This window comes from Pan paniscus, chromosome 10, assembly GCF_029289425.2.
Source record: "Pan paniscus chromosome 10, NHGRI_mPanPan1-v2.0_pri, whole genome shotgun sequence".
NCBI classification, from domain to species: Eukaryota; Metazoa; Chordata; class Mammalia; order Primates; family Hominidae; genus Pan; species Pan paniscus.
Genome location: NC_073259.2, coordinates 104716830 through 104730339, shown reverse-complemented (window position 1 = coordinate 104730339; position 13510 = coordinate 104716830). Strand labels below are relative to the sequence as shown.

The window sequence follows — 13510 nt, the reverse complement described above, 5'->3', positions numbered from 1 at the left end:
GAAGTGAAAGGTCTCTAAAAGAACCACAAACCACTGCTCAAAGAAATCAGAGACGACACAAACAAATGGAAAAACATTCCATGCTCATGGATGGGAAGAATCAATATCATTAAAAGAGTCATATTGCCCAAAGCAATTTATAGATTCACTGCTATTCCTATTGAACTACCATTGAGATTCTTCACAGAATAAGAAAAACCTATTTGAAAACTCATGTGGAACCAAAAAAGAGCCTGAATAGCCAAGACAATACTAAGCAAAAAGGACAAAGCTGGAGGCATCACACTACCTGACTTCAAAACTATGCTACAGGGCTACAGTAACCAAAACAGCATGGTGCTGGTACAAAAGAGACACGTACACCAGTGGAACAGAATACAGAGCTGAGAAATAAGACTGCACATCTAAAACTATCTAATCTTCAACAAACTTGACAAAACAAGCAATAGGAAAAAAATTCCCTATTCAATAAATGGTGCTGGGATAACTGGCTGGCCATATATAGAAGATTGAAACTAAACCCCTTCCTTACACTATATACATAAACTAACTCAAGATGGACTAAAGACTTAATTGCAAAACCCAAAACTATAGAAGCCCTGGAAGACAACCTAGGCAATACCATTCAGGACACAGGCACAGGCAAAGATTTCACGATGAAGATGTCAAAAGCAATTGCAACAAAAGCAAAAATTGACAAATGGGATCTAATTAAACTAAACAGCTTTTGCACAGCAGAAGAAACTATCAACATTGTAAACAGATATATCTCCCTACGGTGGGAGACAATTTTTCCAAACTATGCATCCAACAAAGGTCTAATATCCAGCATCTATAAGGAACTTAAGCAAATTTACAAGAAAAAAACAAACAACCCCATTAAACAGTGGGCAAAAGACATGAACAGAGAATTCTCAAAAAAAAAAAACATACATGTGGCCAACAATCATACGAAAAAAAGCTCAGTATCACTGATCATTGGAGAAATGCAAATCAAAACAACAATGAGATACCATCTCACACCAGTCAGAATGTCTGCTAGTAAAAAGTAAAAAAACAACAGATGCTGGCAAGGTTGTAGAGAAAAAGGAACGCTTATATATTGTTAGTGGGAGTGTAAATTAGTTCAACCATTGTGGAAAACAGTGGTGCAATTCCTGAAAGACCTAAAGACAGAAATACCATTTGACCTAGCAATCCCATTATGGGATATATATATATATATATCCAAAGGAATATAAATTGTTCTATTATAAAGACACACACACACACACACACACGTTCTTGGTAGAGCACAGCTGGAAGAACATTAGACAAATTATGTAGAGCAATTAGCAAAGAAGTGGAATGAACCTAAATGCCCATCAATGATAGACTGGATAAAGAAAATGTGAGACATATACACCATGGAATACTATGCAGTCATAAAAAAGAATTAGATCATGTCCTTGGCAGGAACATGGATGGAGCTGCAGGTCATTATCCTTAGGAAATGAATGCAGGAATAGAAAACCAAATACCACATGTCTTCACTTATAAGTAGGAGCTAAATAATAAGAACACATGGACACATAGAGGAGAATAACACACACTCTGGCCTATCAGAGGGTGAAGAGGATGGAGAGGATTAGGAAAAATCACTAATGGGTCCTAGGCTTAACAGCTGGGTGATAAAATAATCTGTAAAACAAGCCCCCATGACACAAGTTTACCTATGTAACAAACCTGCACATGGACCCCTGCACTTAAAAGTTTAAAATAAAAATAAATAAAATGTGTTTTAATCCCCCTTAAGTAACATTTATAGCAACATAAGATGGCAAAAATCAAATGCATTATTTTTAGTCAACTAAACCTGCAAAATACATTTTTACAAACATACTAATTATGGAAGGTTTGACATGCAGAACACAATGGCAAACCTCGATTTAGAGAAAATAAACATTCAAGCTAAGATTGGTTCTGACCTGAAGAGATAAGCATTTTTAGCAAATCTGTGCAGTTGCTTGTTTCTTCAATGGTTGAAGAATTAATCTTAAGCTGCTTCCCAATGAAATTTCGGCAGGTTATCTTTAAAAAGAAAGGTGAAAACAAATATTAGTCAGGTATTTATAGTTAAAAATTTTGCTTACTTGAAATGTTTCTCTCATTTTTTATTTATCAGAATAAAGAGATACATAACAATGCTACAAAAAAAGCTGGCAGAATAGCGTCTAATCATGAGAACTTTCATGAAAAAAAGCAGCTCCATAATTTTTCATATTTCTTTTGTACAGCACAGCTGGAAGAACATCAGGCAAATTATGTAGAGCAATTAGAATATGATTTCCTAATATTCTATAAATTCACTGGTCTAAATATATCTTCCACTATATAAATTAAAAAATAATCTGCTTTCCCAATGGCAGATTTTTCCACCCTACTTATAATTAATGCAATTTTATTTTCCCTGGTGAAGTTTTTCAGAACTAACTTCCTCTGTAGTATTTTGATAATTTATTTTCTAACAGATATGAGTCCTAAGATAATAAAATATCTGAAAACAGAAAAGTTTTAAAAAGACAAAAATTATTTTAAAGGGCCCAAGACCCTCTTCTCTTCGTTTCTTCACTCCATCCCTTGAACTAACCTATCACTCAAAATACAGTCCTCCTGGAACCCCAGTCTGATATAGACGCTTCTTCTTTACTGTCCCTTGTGAGTAGTACTTTTATAATGAGAAGTAAATGCAACCTAATAAAATACAAATTTCTTCCCACAACCTCATAAGGCCCTACTTGATCTAGTCTTTTCTATTTCTCCAGCTTCCTTAAACGGATCTTTACTGAACACCTATTACGTGCCAAACACTGTTACAAGAAGAAGGGATGATGTAGCAGAGAACAAAATAAAAATTCTTACTCTTGTGAAGCATCTTAGTGGAAGAAGACAGATAATAAACAAATAGTGTGGTACATTATATAATATATTAAAGAATTGCAAATGCTCTAGAGAGACATAGACCAAAAAGGCACATAGTTGAGTGATGCTGAATTCGGGCGGCGCCGCAGCCATGGAGGAGGGAGGCGGCGGCGGCGGCGGCGGCTCGGGTGGCTGCGCTGGGAGGCGGCGATGAGAGGCTCGCACGCCTCCAGCCCGGCCCCGGCCCCCCGGGACGGAGAGCCGAGCAGCCCCGGCTCTGGGCTACGGACTATGGGCGAATAGCTCTGACCACCCGGCGAAGCATGCCGCCTGCCTTGGCCTCCCAAAGTGCCGAGATTGCAGCCTCTGCCCGGCCGCCACCCCGTCTGGGAAGTGAGGAGCGTCTCTGCCTGGCCGCCCATCATCTGGGACGTGAGGAGCCCCTCTGCCTGGCTACCCAGTCTGGAAAGTGAGGAGCATCTCTGCCCGGCCACCATCCCATCTAGGAAGTGAGGAGCGTCTCTGCCCAGCCGCCCATCGTCTGAGATGTGGGGAGCGCCTCTGCCCCGCCGCCCCGTCTGGGAAGTGAGGAGCGCCTCTACCCGGCCGCGACCCCGTCTGGGAGGTGAGGAGCGTCTCTGCCCAGCTGCCCCGTCTGAGAAGTGAGGAGACCCTCCGCCTGGCAACCACCCCATATGAGAAGTGAGGAGCCCCTCCGCCCGGCAGCCACCCCGTCTGGGAAGTGAGGAGCGTCTCTGCCCGGCAGCCACCCCATCCAGGAGGGAGGTGGGGGTCAGCCCCCACCAGTCCAGCCGCCCTGTCCGGGAGGGAGGTGGGGGGGTCAGCCCCCCGCCCGGCCAGCCGCCCCGTCCGGGAGGGAGGTGGGGGGGTCAGCCCCCCGCCCGGCCAGCCGCCCCGTCCGGGAGGTGAGGGGCGCCTCTGCCCGGCCGCCCCTACTGGGAAGTGAGGAGCCCCTCTGCCCGGCCAGCCGCCCCATCCGGGAGGGAGGTGGGGGGGTCAGCCCCCTGCCCGGCCAGCCGCCCCGTCCGGGAGGTGAGGGGCGCCTCTGCCCGGCCGCCCCTACTAGGAAGTGAGGAGCCCCTCTGCCCGGCCAGCCACCCCGTCCAGGAGGGAGGTGGGGGCGTCAGCGCCCTGCCAGGCCAACCACCCCGACCGGGAGGGAGGTGGGGGGGTCAGCCCCCCGCCCGGCCAGCCGCCCCGTCCGGGAGGTGAGGGGCGCCTCTGCCCGGCCGCCCCTACTGGGAAGTGAGGAGCCCCTCTGCCCGGCCAGCTGCCTGGTCTGGGAAGGAGGTGGGGGGGTCAGCCCCCCGCCCGGCCAGCCACCCCATCCGGGAGGGAGGTGGGGGGATCAGCCCCCCACCTGGCCAGCCGCCCTGTCTGGGAGGGAGGTGGGGGGGTCAGCCCCCCGCCCGGCCAGCCGCCCGGTCCGGGAGATGAGGGGTGCCTCTGCCCGGCCGCCCCTACTGGGAAGTGAGGAGCCCCTCTGCCCAGCCACCGCCCCGTCTGGGAGGTGTACCCGGCAGCTCATTGGGAATGGGCCATGATGACAATGGCGGTTTTGTGGAATAGAAGCGGGGGAAAGGCGGGGAGGGGATTGAGAGATCGGATGGTTGCCATGTCTGTGTAGAGGGAGGTAGACACGGGAGACTTTTCATTTTGTTCTGTACTAGGAAAAATTCTTCTGCCTTGTGATCCTGTTGATCGGTGACCTTACCCCCAACTCTGTGCTCTCTGAAACATGTGCTGTGTCCACTCAGGGTTAAATGGATTAAGGGTGGTGCAAGATGTGCTTTGTTAAACAGATGCTTGAAGGCAGCATGCTCGTTAAGAGTCATCACCACTCCCTAATCTCAAGTACCCAGGGACACAAACACTACGGAAGGCCGCAGGGTCCTCTGCATAGGAAAACCAGAGACCTTTGTTCACTTGTTTATCTGCTGACCCTCCCTCCACTATTGTCCTATGACCCTGCCAAATCCCCCTCTGTGAGAAACACCCAAGAATGATCAATAAAAATAAATAAATTTAAAAAAAAAAAAAAAGGCACATAGTTGTAAATATGGTAGTGTGGAATAGCCTCACAGAGAATGTAAAATTTAGCAAAGATTGGGAAAAGGTGAGGGATCCAATGTGGATGTTTGGGGAGCAGCACTCCAAGCAGGGGCAACAGCAAATACAAAGACCCTGAGGCAGGAACAGCTCACACAACAGTGCGGTGAAAACCTGCCTGGGAGTAATAGGACAGGAGTTACTGGAGAGATCAGGGGGATATGTTATATAGGATAAGTTATATTAAGGTCATGAAAAGATGTTCACTTTACTCTGAATAGGGTGGGAAGCCACCATAGGGTTTTAAACAGAGGTGTGACAGAACCTGACTTGGGGTTTAAAAGGTGATTGTATCTGCTGCATTAAGAATAGATTACAGGCTGGGTGTGGTGGTTCACACCTGTAATCCCAGCACTCTGGGAGGCCAAGGCAGGTGGATCACCTGAGGTCAGGAGTTCAAGACCAACCTGGTCAACATGGTGTAACCCCATCTCTACTAAAAATACAAAAATCAGCCAGGTGTGGTGGCTCACACCTGTAATCCCAGGTACTCAGGAAGCTGAGGCATGAAAATCGCTTCAACCTAGGAGGCAGAGGTTGCAGCGAGGCAAGATCGCTCCACTGCACTCCAGCCTGGGTGACAGACTAAGACTCCATCTCAAAACAACAACAACAAAAAGAATATATTATAGGCTGAAAGTGGGGTTCAGGGTGATTAGGAAGTCACTGCATTAACCCAAGCAAATGCAACAAGGGTTTGGATAATAAACAAATAGTGAGGTGCATTCTATAGTAATTAAAGAGGGAGTGTTGGAGGTAGCGAGCAGTGCTCCAATTTGGATTGTATTTTGAGGGTAGAGGTCTTGGTAACCAGCTGGAAGTGGGGTGTGAGAGCAAGAGAGGAGGCAGGGATGTCTCCAAGGTGTCTGGCAGCCAGGACAGGAGGCTTGTCATTGACTGAAGAAGACTTAGCAGAACAGGCTTGTTTGAGATGTGCTAAATTTAGAAATTGTATTCTTCATCTAAGAAATGATGATGATTGGGCAGTGTGATGATTTTTTAATGGATCAACTTGGTTAGGGCTAAACTATGAGGAGGAAAGAGAGGGAAGCATCTACTTTCTGGCATACACACAATTCACCCCAGTTATTCAATCAAATTAGGTGCTACTGTGAAGGGATTTTGCAGATACTAATTAAATTGACTTTAAACAAGGGAGATTACTCTCAGTGGACCTGACCTAAGCAGATGAGTCTGACATGCCCGCAGTCTCCAGGACTTCAAACACCAGCAGCAGCTGCTTCTACAACTGTCCTCTACTGGCTGGATCTTCCCTCACTGACTGCCTATGAGTAACAGCCTCTGTCCATCTGGGGTTCCTTCCTGCTCATGATCCTGACTGCCTGCCCTATGGATCTGAAGCTTGCTTAGCTGGCCTCCACAATCATATAAGCCAAATTCTTGTAGTAAATCCTTTGATGGATAGCCAGCTAGCTAGCTAGCTAGACAGATGTGATACTGTAAAATATATATTTGGTCTTGTCCCTGTTTCTTGACATACAACTCCTAAAATCCTTGGAATCTCCACAGTGGTATCTTTTTGTATGCTAATAAGTTGATTGATAGCTGGCAACCCCTAGGTAGCTTCAGGATAGGGGCTGCTCACCAGAAAGACCACGGCAGGATAAGAACTTTCAGCCCTATTCCCCAACCTCTGCAAAGAAGAGAGGGGTGAAAGGTTAAGCTGATCATCAATGGCCAATGATTTAATCAATTATGCTTCCATAATGAAACCTCCATTAAAAAAAAAAACCCAAAGGACTGGGTTTAGGGAGCTTCTGGATAGCTGAACATGTGGAGGTTCCCGGAGGCTGGTGGATCCATGAAAGCTCTGTGCCCCTTCCCCTCTGCCTCACCCTATGTATCTCTTCATCTGTATCTTTTGTAATTTTCTTTATAATAAACTGGCGAATGTAAGCAAGTGTTTCTCTGAGTTCTGCGAGCCACTCTAGCAAATTAATCGAACCCAAGGAGTGGGTCATAGGAACCCTAATTTGTCACCTGTCAGTCAGAAGCACAGGTCACAACCTGGGGCTTGAGTTCAACACTGGAAGTCAGAACAGAGCCCCCAACCTCTGGGGTCTGATGCTATCTCCACGTAGATTGTATAGAAATTGCACTGAAAGACACCTAGCTGGTGTCCACTGCAGAACTGATTTCTTGCTTAGTGGTGGGGAGAAATCCCCACACATCTGGTGTCAGAATCATGTAAGAGCATAGTGGGAGACATTGAGTTTATTTTTTCCCCTCCAGAGATAAGATAGACTTGTCTTACTAGTTTTGGTCTTCTGGTTGAACTTTGGCTGATACAGGCAGTTAGATATATCAACACAAAATTCAGGAGAAAGATCTAGAATGCAGATGTAATTACAAAATTCATCATCACAGAGATGGTACTTAGACACATAGATTGAATTAACTCACTATGGAAGAGTATGTGGATGGAGAAGAAAAGGGGTCCAAGAACATAGTCTTGGGGTACACTCACATTGGGACACTGGGGAGAAGAAGAAGCAACAAAAAATCCTCGGAAGGAGCAGCCTCCTCTTTCTCCCACGCCCCTTGTTTGCTACGCTTCAGCCATATAGGCCTTCTTTCTGTCCCACTGCAGGGCATGGGCCATTCTTTTTCTCTTGGGCTACAATGTTCTTTCCCTAGATCACTGTATGGCTGGCCCCTCTCATCAAATGCCATCATCTCCAAGACGTCTTCTAAATCACCCTTACTAAAGTTACCACCTCTCACCCAGTTCATCTCTAGTCCGTTGACTTATTTTCTTCAGAGACCTTATAATGATTATAAGTCTTTCTACTCATCTGTTTACATGTTTATTTTCTGGCCCTATTTCCAACCCTCTGAAATTAAACTTTATGAAACAGGAACTCAGAACTGTATTCTCACCACACAGAATATGCAGGAGGCAAGGTTACCACTGGGCCATAAGGAACCTTTGTGAGAAGAAGAAAATGGAGTCCTTGCTGGCTGGATGCAACACCTCAAGCACATAGGCTGGTGTGGCAAGGAGGGGCTGGATTTCAGGCCCCATGTATGCCAGGGGCCCTTGGGCAGGTCACCCACAGTACAACTGTATGCAATGGGTCTGATTGGGTAGTCAATGCACTTTGTTAAATTAGTCAATGGAAAAATGTACTTATCTCTTTTCTCTGCCTGATTCAAGATATACCATGACTTTCAAGGGCCCCTGGGTACTTTTGCCTTCATGAGTCTATTTCTCCATTGAAAAATATTAAAAATGATATTTTATAATTGGGTTGGTATAAATACAAGAATATGAAAGTAGAAATTCAAACATTTTATTTGCCCTGAAAGTTATTTTTTTCTTCTTATTTTAAAAGAAATTAAAACATTTAGTGGGCCCCTGAAAGTATTGTCGGCTCTAGATTACAGTGGTTCACACCTGTAATCCCAGCACTTTGGGAGGCTGAGGTGGGAGGATCACTTGAGGTCAGCAGTTTGAGACCAGCCTGGCCAACATGGTGAAACCCTGTCTCTACTAAAAATACAAAAATTAGCCGGGCGTGGTGGCAGTCACCTGTAATCCCAGCTACTGGAAAGGCTGAGGCAGGAGAATCACTTGAACCCAGGAGGTGTTGAGATCAACATTGGAAATTGGGGCAGAACCCCCCCACCTCTGGGATCTGATGCTATCTCCAGGTACATTGTGTAGAAACTGAATTGAAAGACACGCAGGAACCTGGGAGGCGGAGGCTGCAGTGAGCCGAGACCGTGCCATTGCACTCCAGCCTGGGCAACAAGAGTGAAACTCTGTTTCAAAAAAAGAAAGACACCCAGCTGGTGTCCACTGCAGAACTGATTTCCTGCTTAGTGGTGGGGAGAAATTCCCACACATCTGGTGTCAGAATCATGTTGTGAGGGCACAGTGGGAGACACTGAATTTATTTCTTCCCCTCCAAAGATAAAATAGCCCTGTCTTTACGAGTTTTGCTCCCGATTGAACCCTGGCTGATACAGGCAGTTAGATATATCAACACAAAATTTAGGAAAAAGATCTACAGTGGAGATGTAATTTTAAAAGTCATCATCATAGAGATGTACTTAGAGCCACAGACTGAATTAACACACTAAGGAAGAGGCGGAGGTTGCAGTGAGCTGAGATTATACCACTGCACTCCAGCCTGGGTGACAAAGTGAGACTTCATCTAAAACAAAAACAAAAACAAGAAAAAAGTATTGTGGGCTCTAGACACCATCCCCATTGTGCTTTATGGCTAAGTTAGTCTTGGCCTGATATGAACTTCTTGTGGACAGGGACTTAGTTCCTGTTTGCCTTGACTGCAGGCTCTCAATAATGTTTGTTGATTTGAATGATAAATGCCAGTAAGTGGAAATACTAAAGCAGAAATAAAAAGATTTATCTGACTTCTAAATCTTTGTATTTTATATGTGGACTAATTAGAAATCACAACAGCATGAATAATAGAAATAACTTAAACTTACCTTCTCTCCATATTCAGCCTCATACCTTGCACAAGGTTGTTGGGTAATATCTGGGCCCTTGAACTTCTGTATTCTCAGCAGAAGCTGGCGCTGTGCATACACCAGAAGTGGTGTCACTTGTTCTGTATACCTCTCACTAGACAGGGGTAAAGAATACATTAAAAAGAAAACATTAGTTAAAAGACATTTTTTTTTCAATGAAGTCTGCTACTTTTAATTGCCCTTACAGCAGTACTTACTGTGAAACTGTATTGAACTGAATGGCAAGAGATACAAGTGTTTCCCATTTTTCCACTTGATATAAAACTTCCAGAGATTTTAATACAAAGTCGTGGATCCATTTCAAATCAACCACATTTACATCATCCAAAGGATGCTCAAAGGTAAGACTAGAACCACCGTTGTCATTTTTAATATTCCCATAACAGCTTGGAACACTGAATTCTCCTTTGTCTTCAATAGGCTGCAAGTAGCACAGTGAAAAAAAAATGTGTAATTTCAGATTTTACTGCATATATTTTCTGAAAACTGAATGTAATAAAAATGTAACATGGAAAAGAACTCAACTGAAAAGAAAAAATATTTTTCTTATGCAAGTCAAAGTTTGATAATTTGATGCAGTATTATCCAGTAAAGCTTGCTGTGATGATGGAAACATGCTATATATTTGTGCTGTTCATTATTGTTCCCTATAGCCACTAGAAACCTGCAGCTACCAAGCTTTTGAAATGTGATTAGTGCAACTGAATTTTTAATTTCGTTTAATTTTAATTCATTCAAGTTTAAATTTAAATAGCCACATATGGCTAATGTTTACCATATTGGACAACACAGATTACCATCTATCGTTCTTGGTATATAGTCACTATCCATTTAAGTAAGGATATGAAATCAATTATGGTAAGATTTTTAGGAAAAAACCGGACTTTAGTATAAACACATAATGAAGTTCCCTAATATGTTGGTTACATTCGTTAATTTATACAATAATATATCCATTCCTAGATGCAAATGTCACACCTATGGAGGAGGAAAGCATCAAGGAGACCTTCTTTTTGCCTAAAGAGTTACTATGTACCAATAGTGTGCATGTCCTATGAGTTCCTGACACATTTGTGTATACCTCTGGAAATTCCTAAGGCAAAACAAAGCCTCTTAGATCCACATAAGGGCCAGATTATAGCCCAAAACAGTTGGGTAACTCAAGTCCAGCCTTCCCATCCCAATAATACCACTAAAAGTAACCTATATACATGGGTGTGAAGTATCAACAAAAGTAGAGGATAAACATCCCCTCTAACAAGAGCTGTAGTCCTTGAAGTTAGAAGAGACTTTGGAAGTCATCAGACTGTGAAATGCAGTATGCACACCTGAAGTCAGGCTGTGTAGGTAAGAATAGCAGGTGTAGCACCAGTGACTTACATGAATTTGCATCCTCAGCACAGTGCCCAGCACATGGGACATACTTTTAAAAAGTAGTTGATATTTTATTTATGTGATGAGCTCAATCACTATAATTCACTGATTCTACAGTAAGTCTTCTAGGAGCACAGATGTGCTATCAGTTAGTCATGCCCATGCCTTATTTCTGGGATGAAGGACAGGGAAGTCCTCTGTAGTTATTACATTATCTAATATAGTGTTTATCAACAATGAAGCTGAGGGCCAGGCATGGTGGCTCACGCCTGTAATCCCAGCACTTCGGGAGGCCGAGGAGGGCGGATCAACTGAGGTCGGGAGTTTGAGACCAGCCTGACCAACATGGAAAAACCCTGTCTCTACTAAAAATACAAAAATTAGCTGGGTGTGGTGGCGCATGCCTGTAATCTCAGCTACTCAGGAGGCTGAGGCAGGAGAATGAATCGCTTGAACCCAGGAGGTGGAGGTTGTGGTGAGTCGAGATTGTGCCATTGTACTCCAGCCTGGGCAACAAGAGCAAAACTCCGTCTCAAAAAAAAAAAAAAACCCAACAAAGCTGGTATTTTATCTCAATTGCCTTGTTCAGCACCCATCTCTCAGTTGATCCCAATCCGAAAGCGGGGAGCGGGGGGGAAGAGAATTGTCTATTGACCTCCTAAATTTGGCAACATTGAGAAATAAACAACACTGAGAAATGAACAAGACTGACATTTGGAGATCAAAATAGCATATGGAGATTGAGGTTTCTGGCACAGCCAAGGCCAGACTCTTTTAAGTTTTGAAGATTTTGTATGGGCCATGTGTGATTTTTTAAAAACTTTTTATTAAAGAAAATTTCTAACACTTACAAAAGTAGGGAAAATAATATAATGAAGCCCATGTACCCACCACCAGCTGCAATAATTATCAACTCTTAGGACATACTCACTTCCCCCATTATTTTGAAATATATCCGCAAAATTATATTAATTAATCTATAAATATTTTAGTATTTATCTCTAAAAAATAAAAATTAGTTATACAAAAACATAACTACAATACTATAATCCTACCTAAAAAAAAGAAATTAGCAGAAATTCCTTTAAATCATTATTGAATAATTATACTGGAGTGTTTATATTTCCCTTATTGCCTTACAGATTTTTTTAACTGTATGTGTTAATTAGATTAAAATAAGGTCCAAACATTGTAAATGGTTATGTCTCTTGTCTTTTTTAATTTATAGATTTCATCTCCTCCTTTATTAAATTTTTTGTTAAAAAAATCAGATTGTTTTCCTGTAGAGTTCCCATAATCTGAATTATACTGAGGATATTCCTGTAATTTCATTTAAAATGTTCTTCTGTCCACTGTATTTTCTACAAATTGTGGGATAAATGTAAGTATTCTACCTGATTCCAGTTAGATTTCTGTTTTTTGGCAAGTATATTCCATAAGGTGCTCTTGATCCTCCAATTCATTCATTAAGAATTACAGAAACCTAGTAATTCTAATTCAAACATCCTTTCTTCATTTATTACCTGGATACTTTTGTAAAGAAAAATTGCTCTTCATCAACTATTTGGTCATCCTCAAATATAGTTCACATAGGAGGTAAGGTAGTCAAGCTTTTTTTTTTCCAAAGAAGCCCTGTTTCCTTTAGTGATAAATGTATTTAAATGCAACAATCTAGGTCCTAGAGTTGACATTTCTTTTTGAAACCTCTGAACTGCTTTGACTCCTTTGGTGGAAAAAAAAACAAAACATATATATGGGTCTATTTTCAGATTCTATTTGTTCCATTGGTATATTTCTCTCTTTAAGTCAGTAACATACTCTCCTAATTACCATAGCTTTAGTAAGCCTTGATATCACATATATAGTGAATCCTCCAATTTGTTCTTTTAAAAAAAAATTTTTTTTGGCCATTCACATTTTTTTGCATTTGCTTATAAATTTTAAAATGAATTTCAATTCATACCCCAAAGAATGCCTATTGGGATTTTCATTGAGATTTCACTGAATTGACAAATCTATGTTCACGAGGGATATTAGTTCATACTTTTCCAGTTGGTATTTGTTAGGGTTAAGCTGGTCTCATTTCTTTAAAAAAAAAAAAAAAATTAAGTGAAATGAGCCAGACACAAAAAGACAAATATTGTATGCTCTCATTTATATGTGGCAGCTAAAAAATGTGAACATATGGAGGTTAACAGTGGAAAGGTAGATAACAAAGACTGGGAAGGGTGGGGGTTACAGGTGAGAGGTGAGAGGAGAGGATGAAGACAAGTGAGTGACTTAAAGGAGCAGTAAGATAAAAGGAGTAAATGCAATACTTCACGAAAATGTACTGTACTTGGGTGATGGGCACCCTGAATACCCTGGCTTGATCACAACCCATTGTATGCATATAACAAATTTTCTCATGTACCCCATAAATTTTTACAAATAAAAATCATTGGCATAAAATGTATTATTTCTTCCATGTGTGTTTGCTCAAATTTTCCAAAGAAATATTGTGGGTCTGGAATTTTCTTTATGTGAAGGTTTCTGATTATGAAGTCAAGTTTGTTAGTACATTTAGGGCAATTCATATTTTCTG

At 42.4% G+C, this 13510-nt stretch overlaps 1 protein-coding gene across 1 annotated transcript in view; it reads right to left on the bottom strand.

Annotated features, from left to right (window-relative positions):
* The window catches only part of CFAP54 (cilia and flagella associated protein 54), a 397088-nt gene that overhangs the window by 218553 nt on the left and 165025 nt on the right, over positions 1-13510 (bottom strand). The window contains exons 37-39 of the mRNA XM_034934266.2: positions 9750-9973; positions 9511-9646; positions 1968-2070 (exon numbers count right to left, since the gene is read on the bottom strand). Of these exons, the coding sequence (XP_034790157.2) occupies positions 1968-2070; positions 9511-9646; positions 9750-9973 (463 nt within the window). The remainder of the gene's footprint in view (positions 1-1967; positions 2071-9510; positions 9647-9749; positions 9974-13510) is intronic.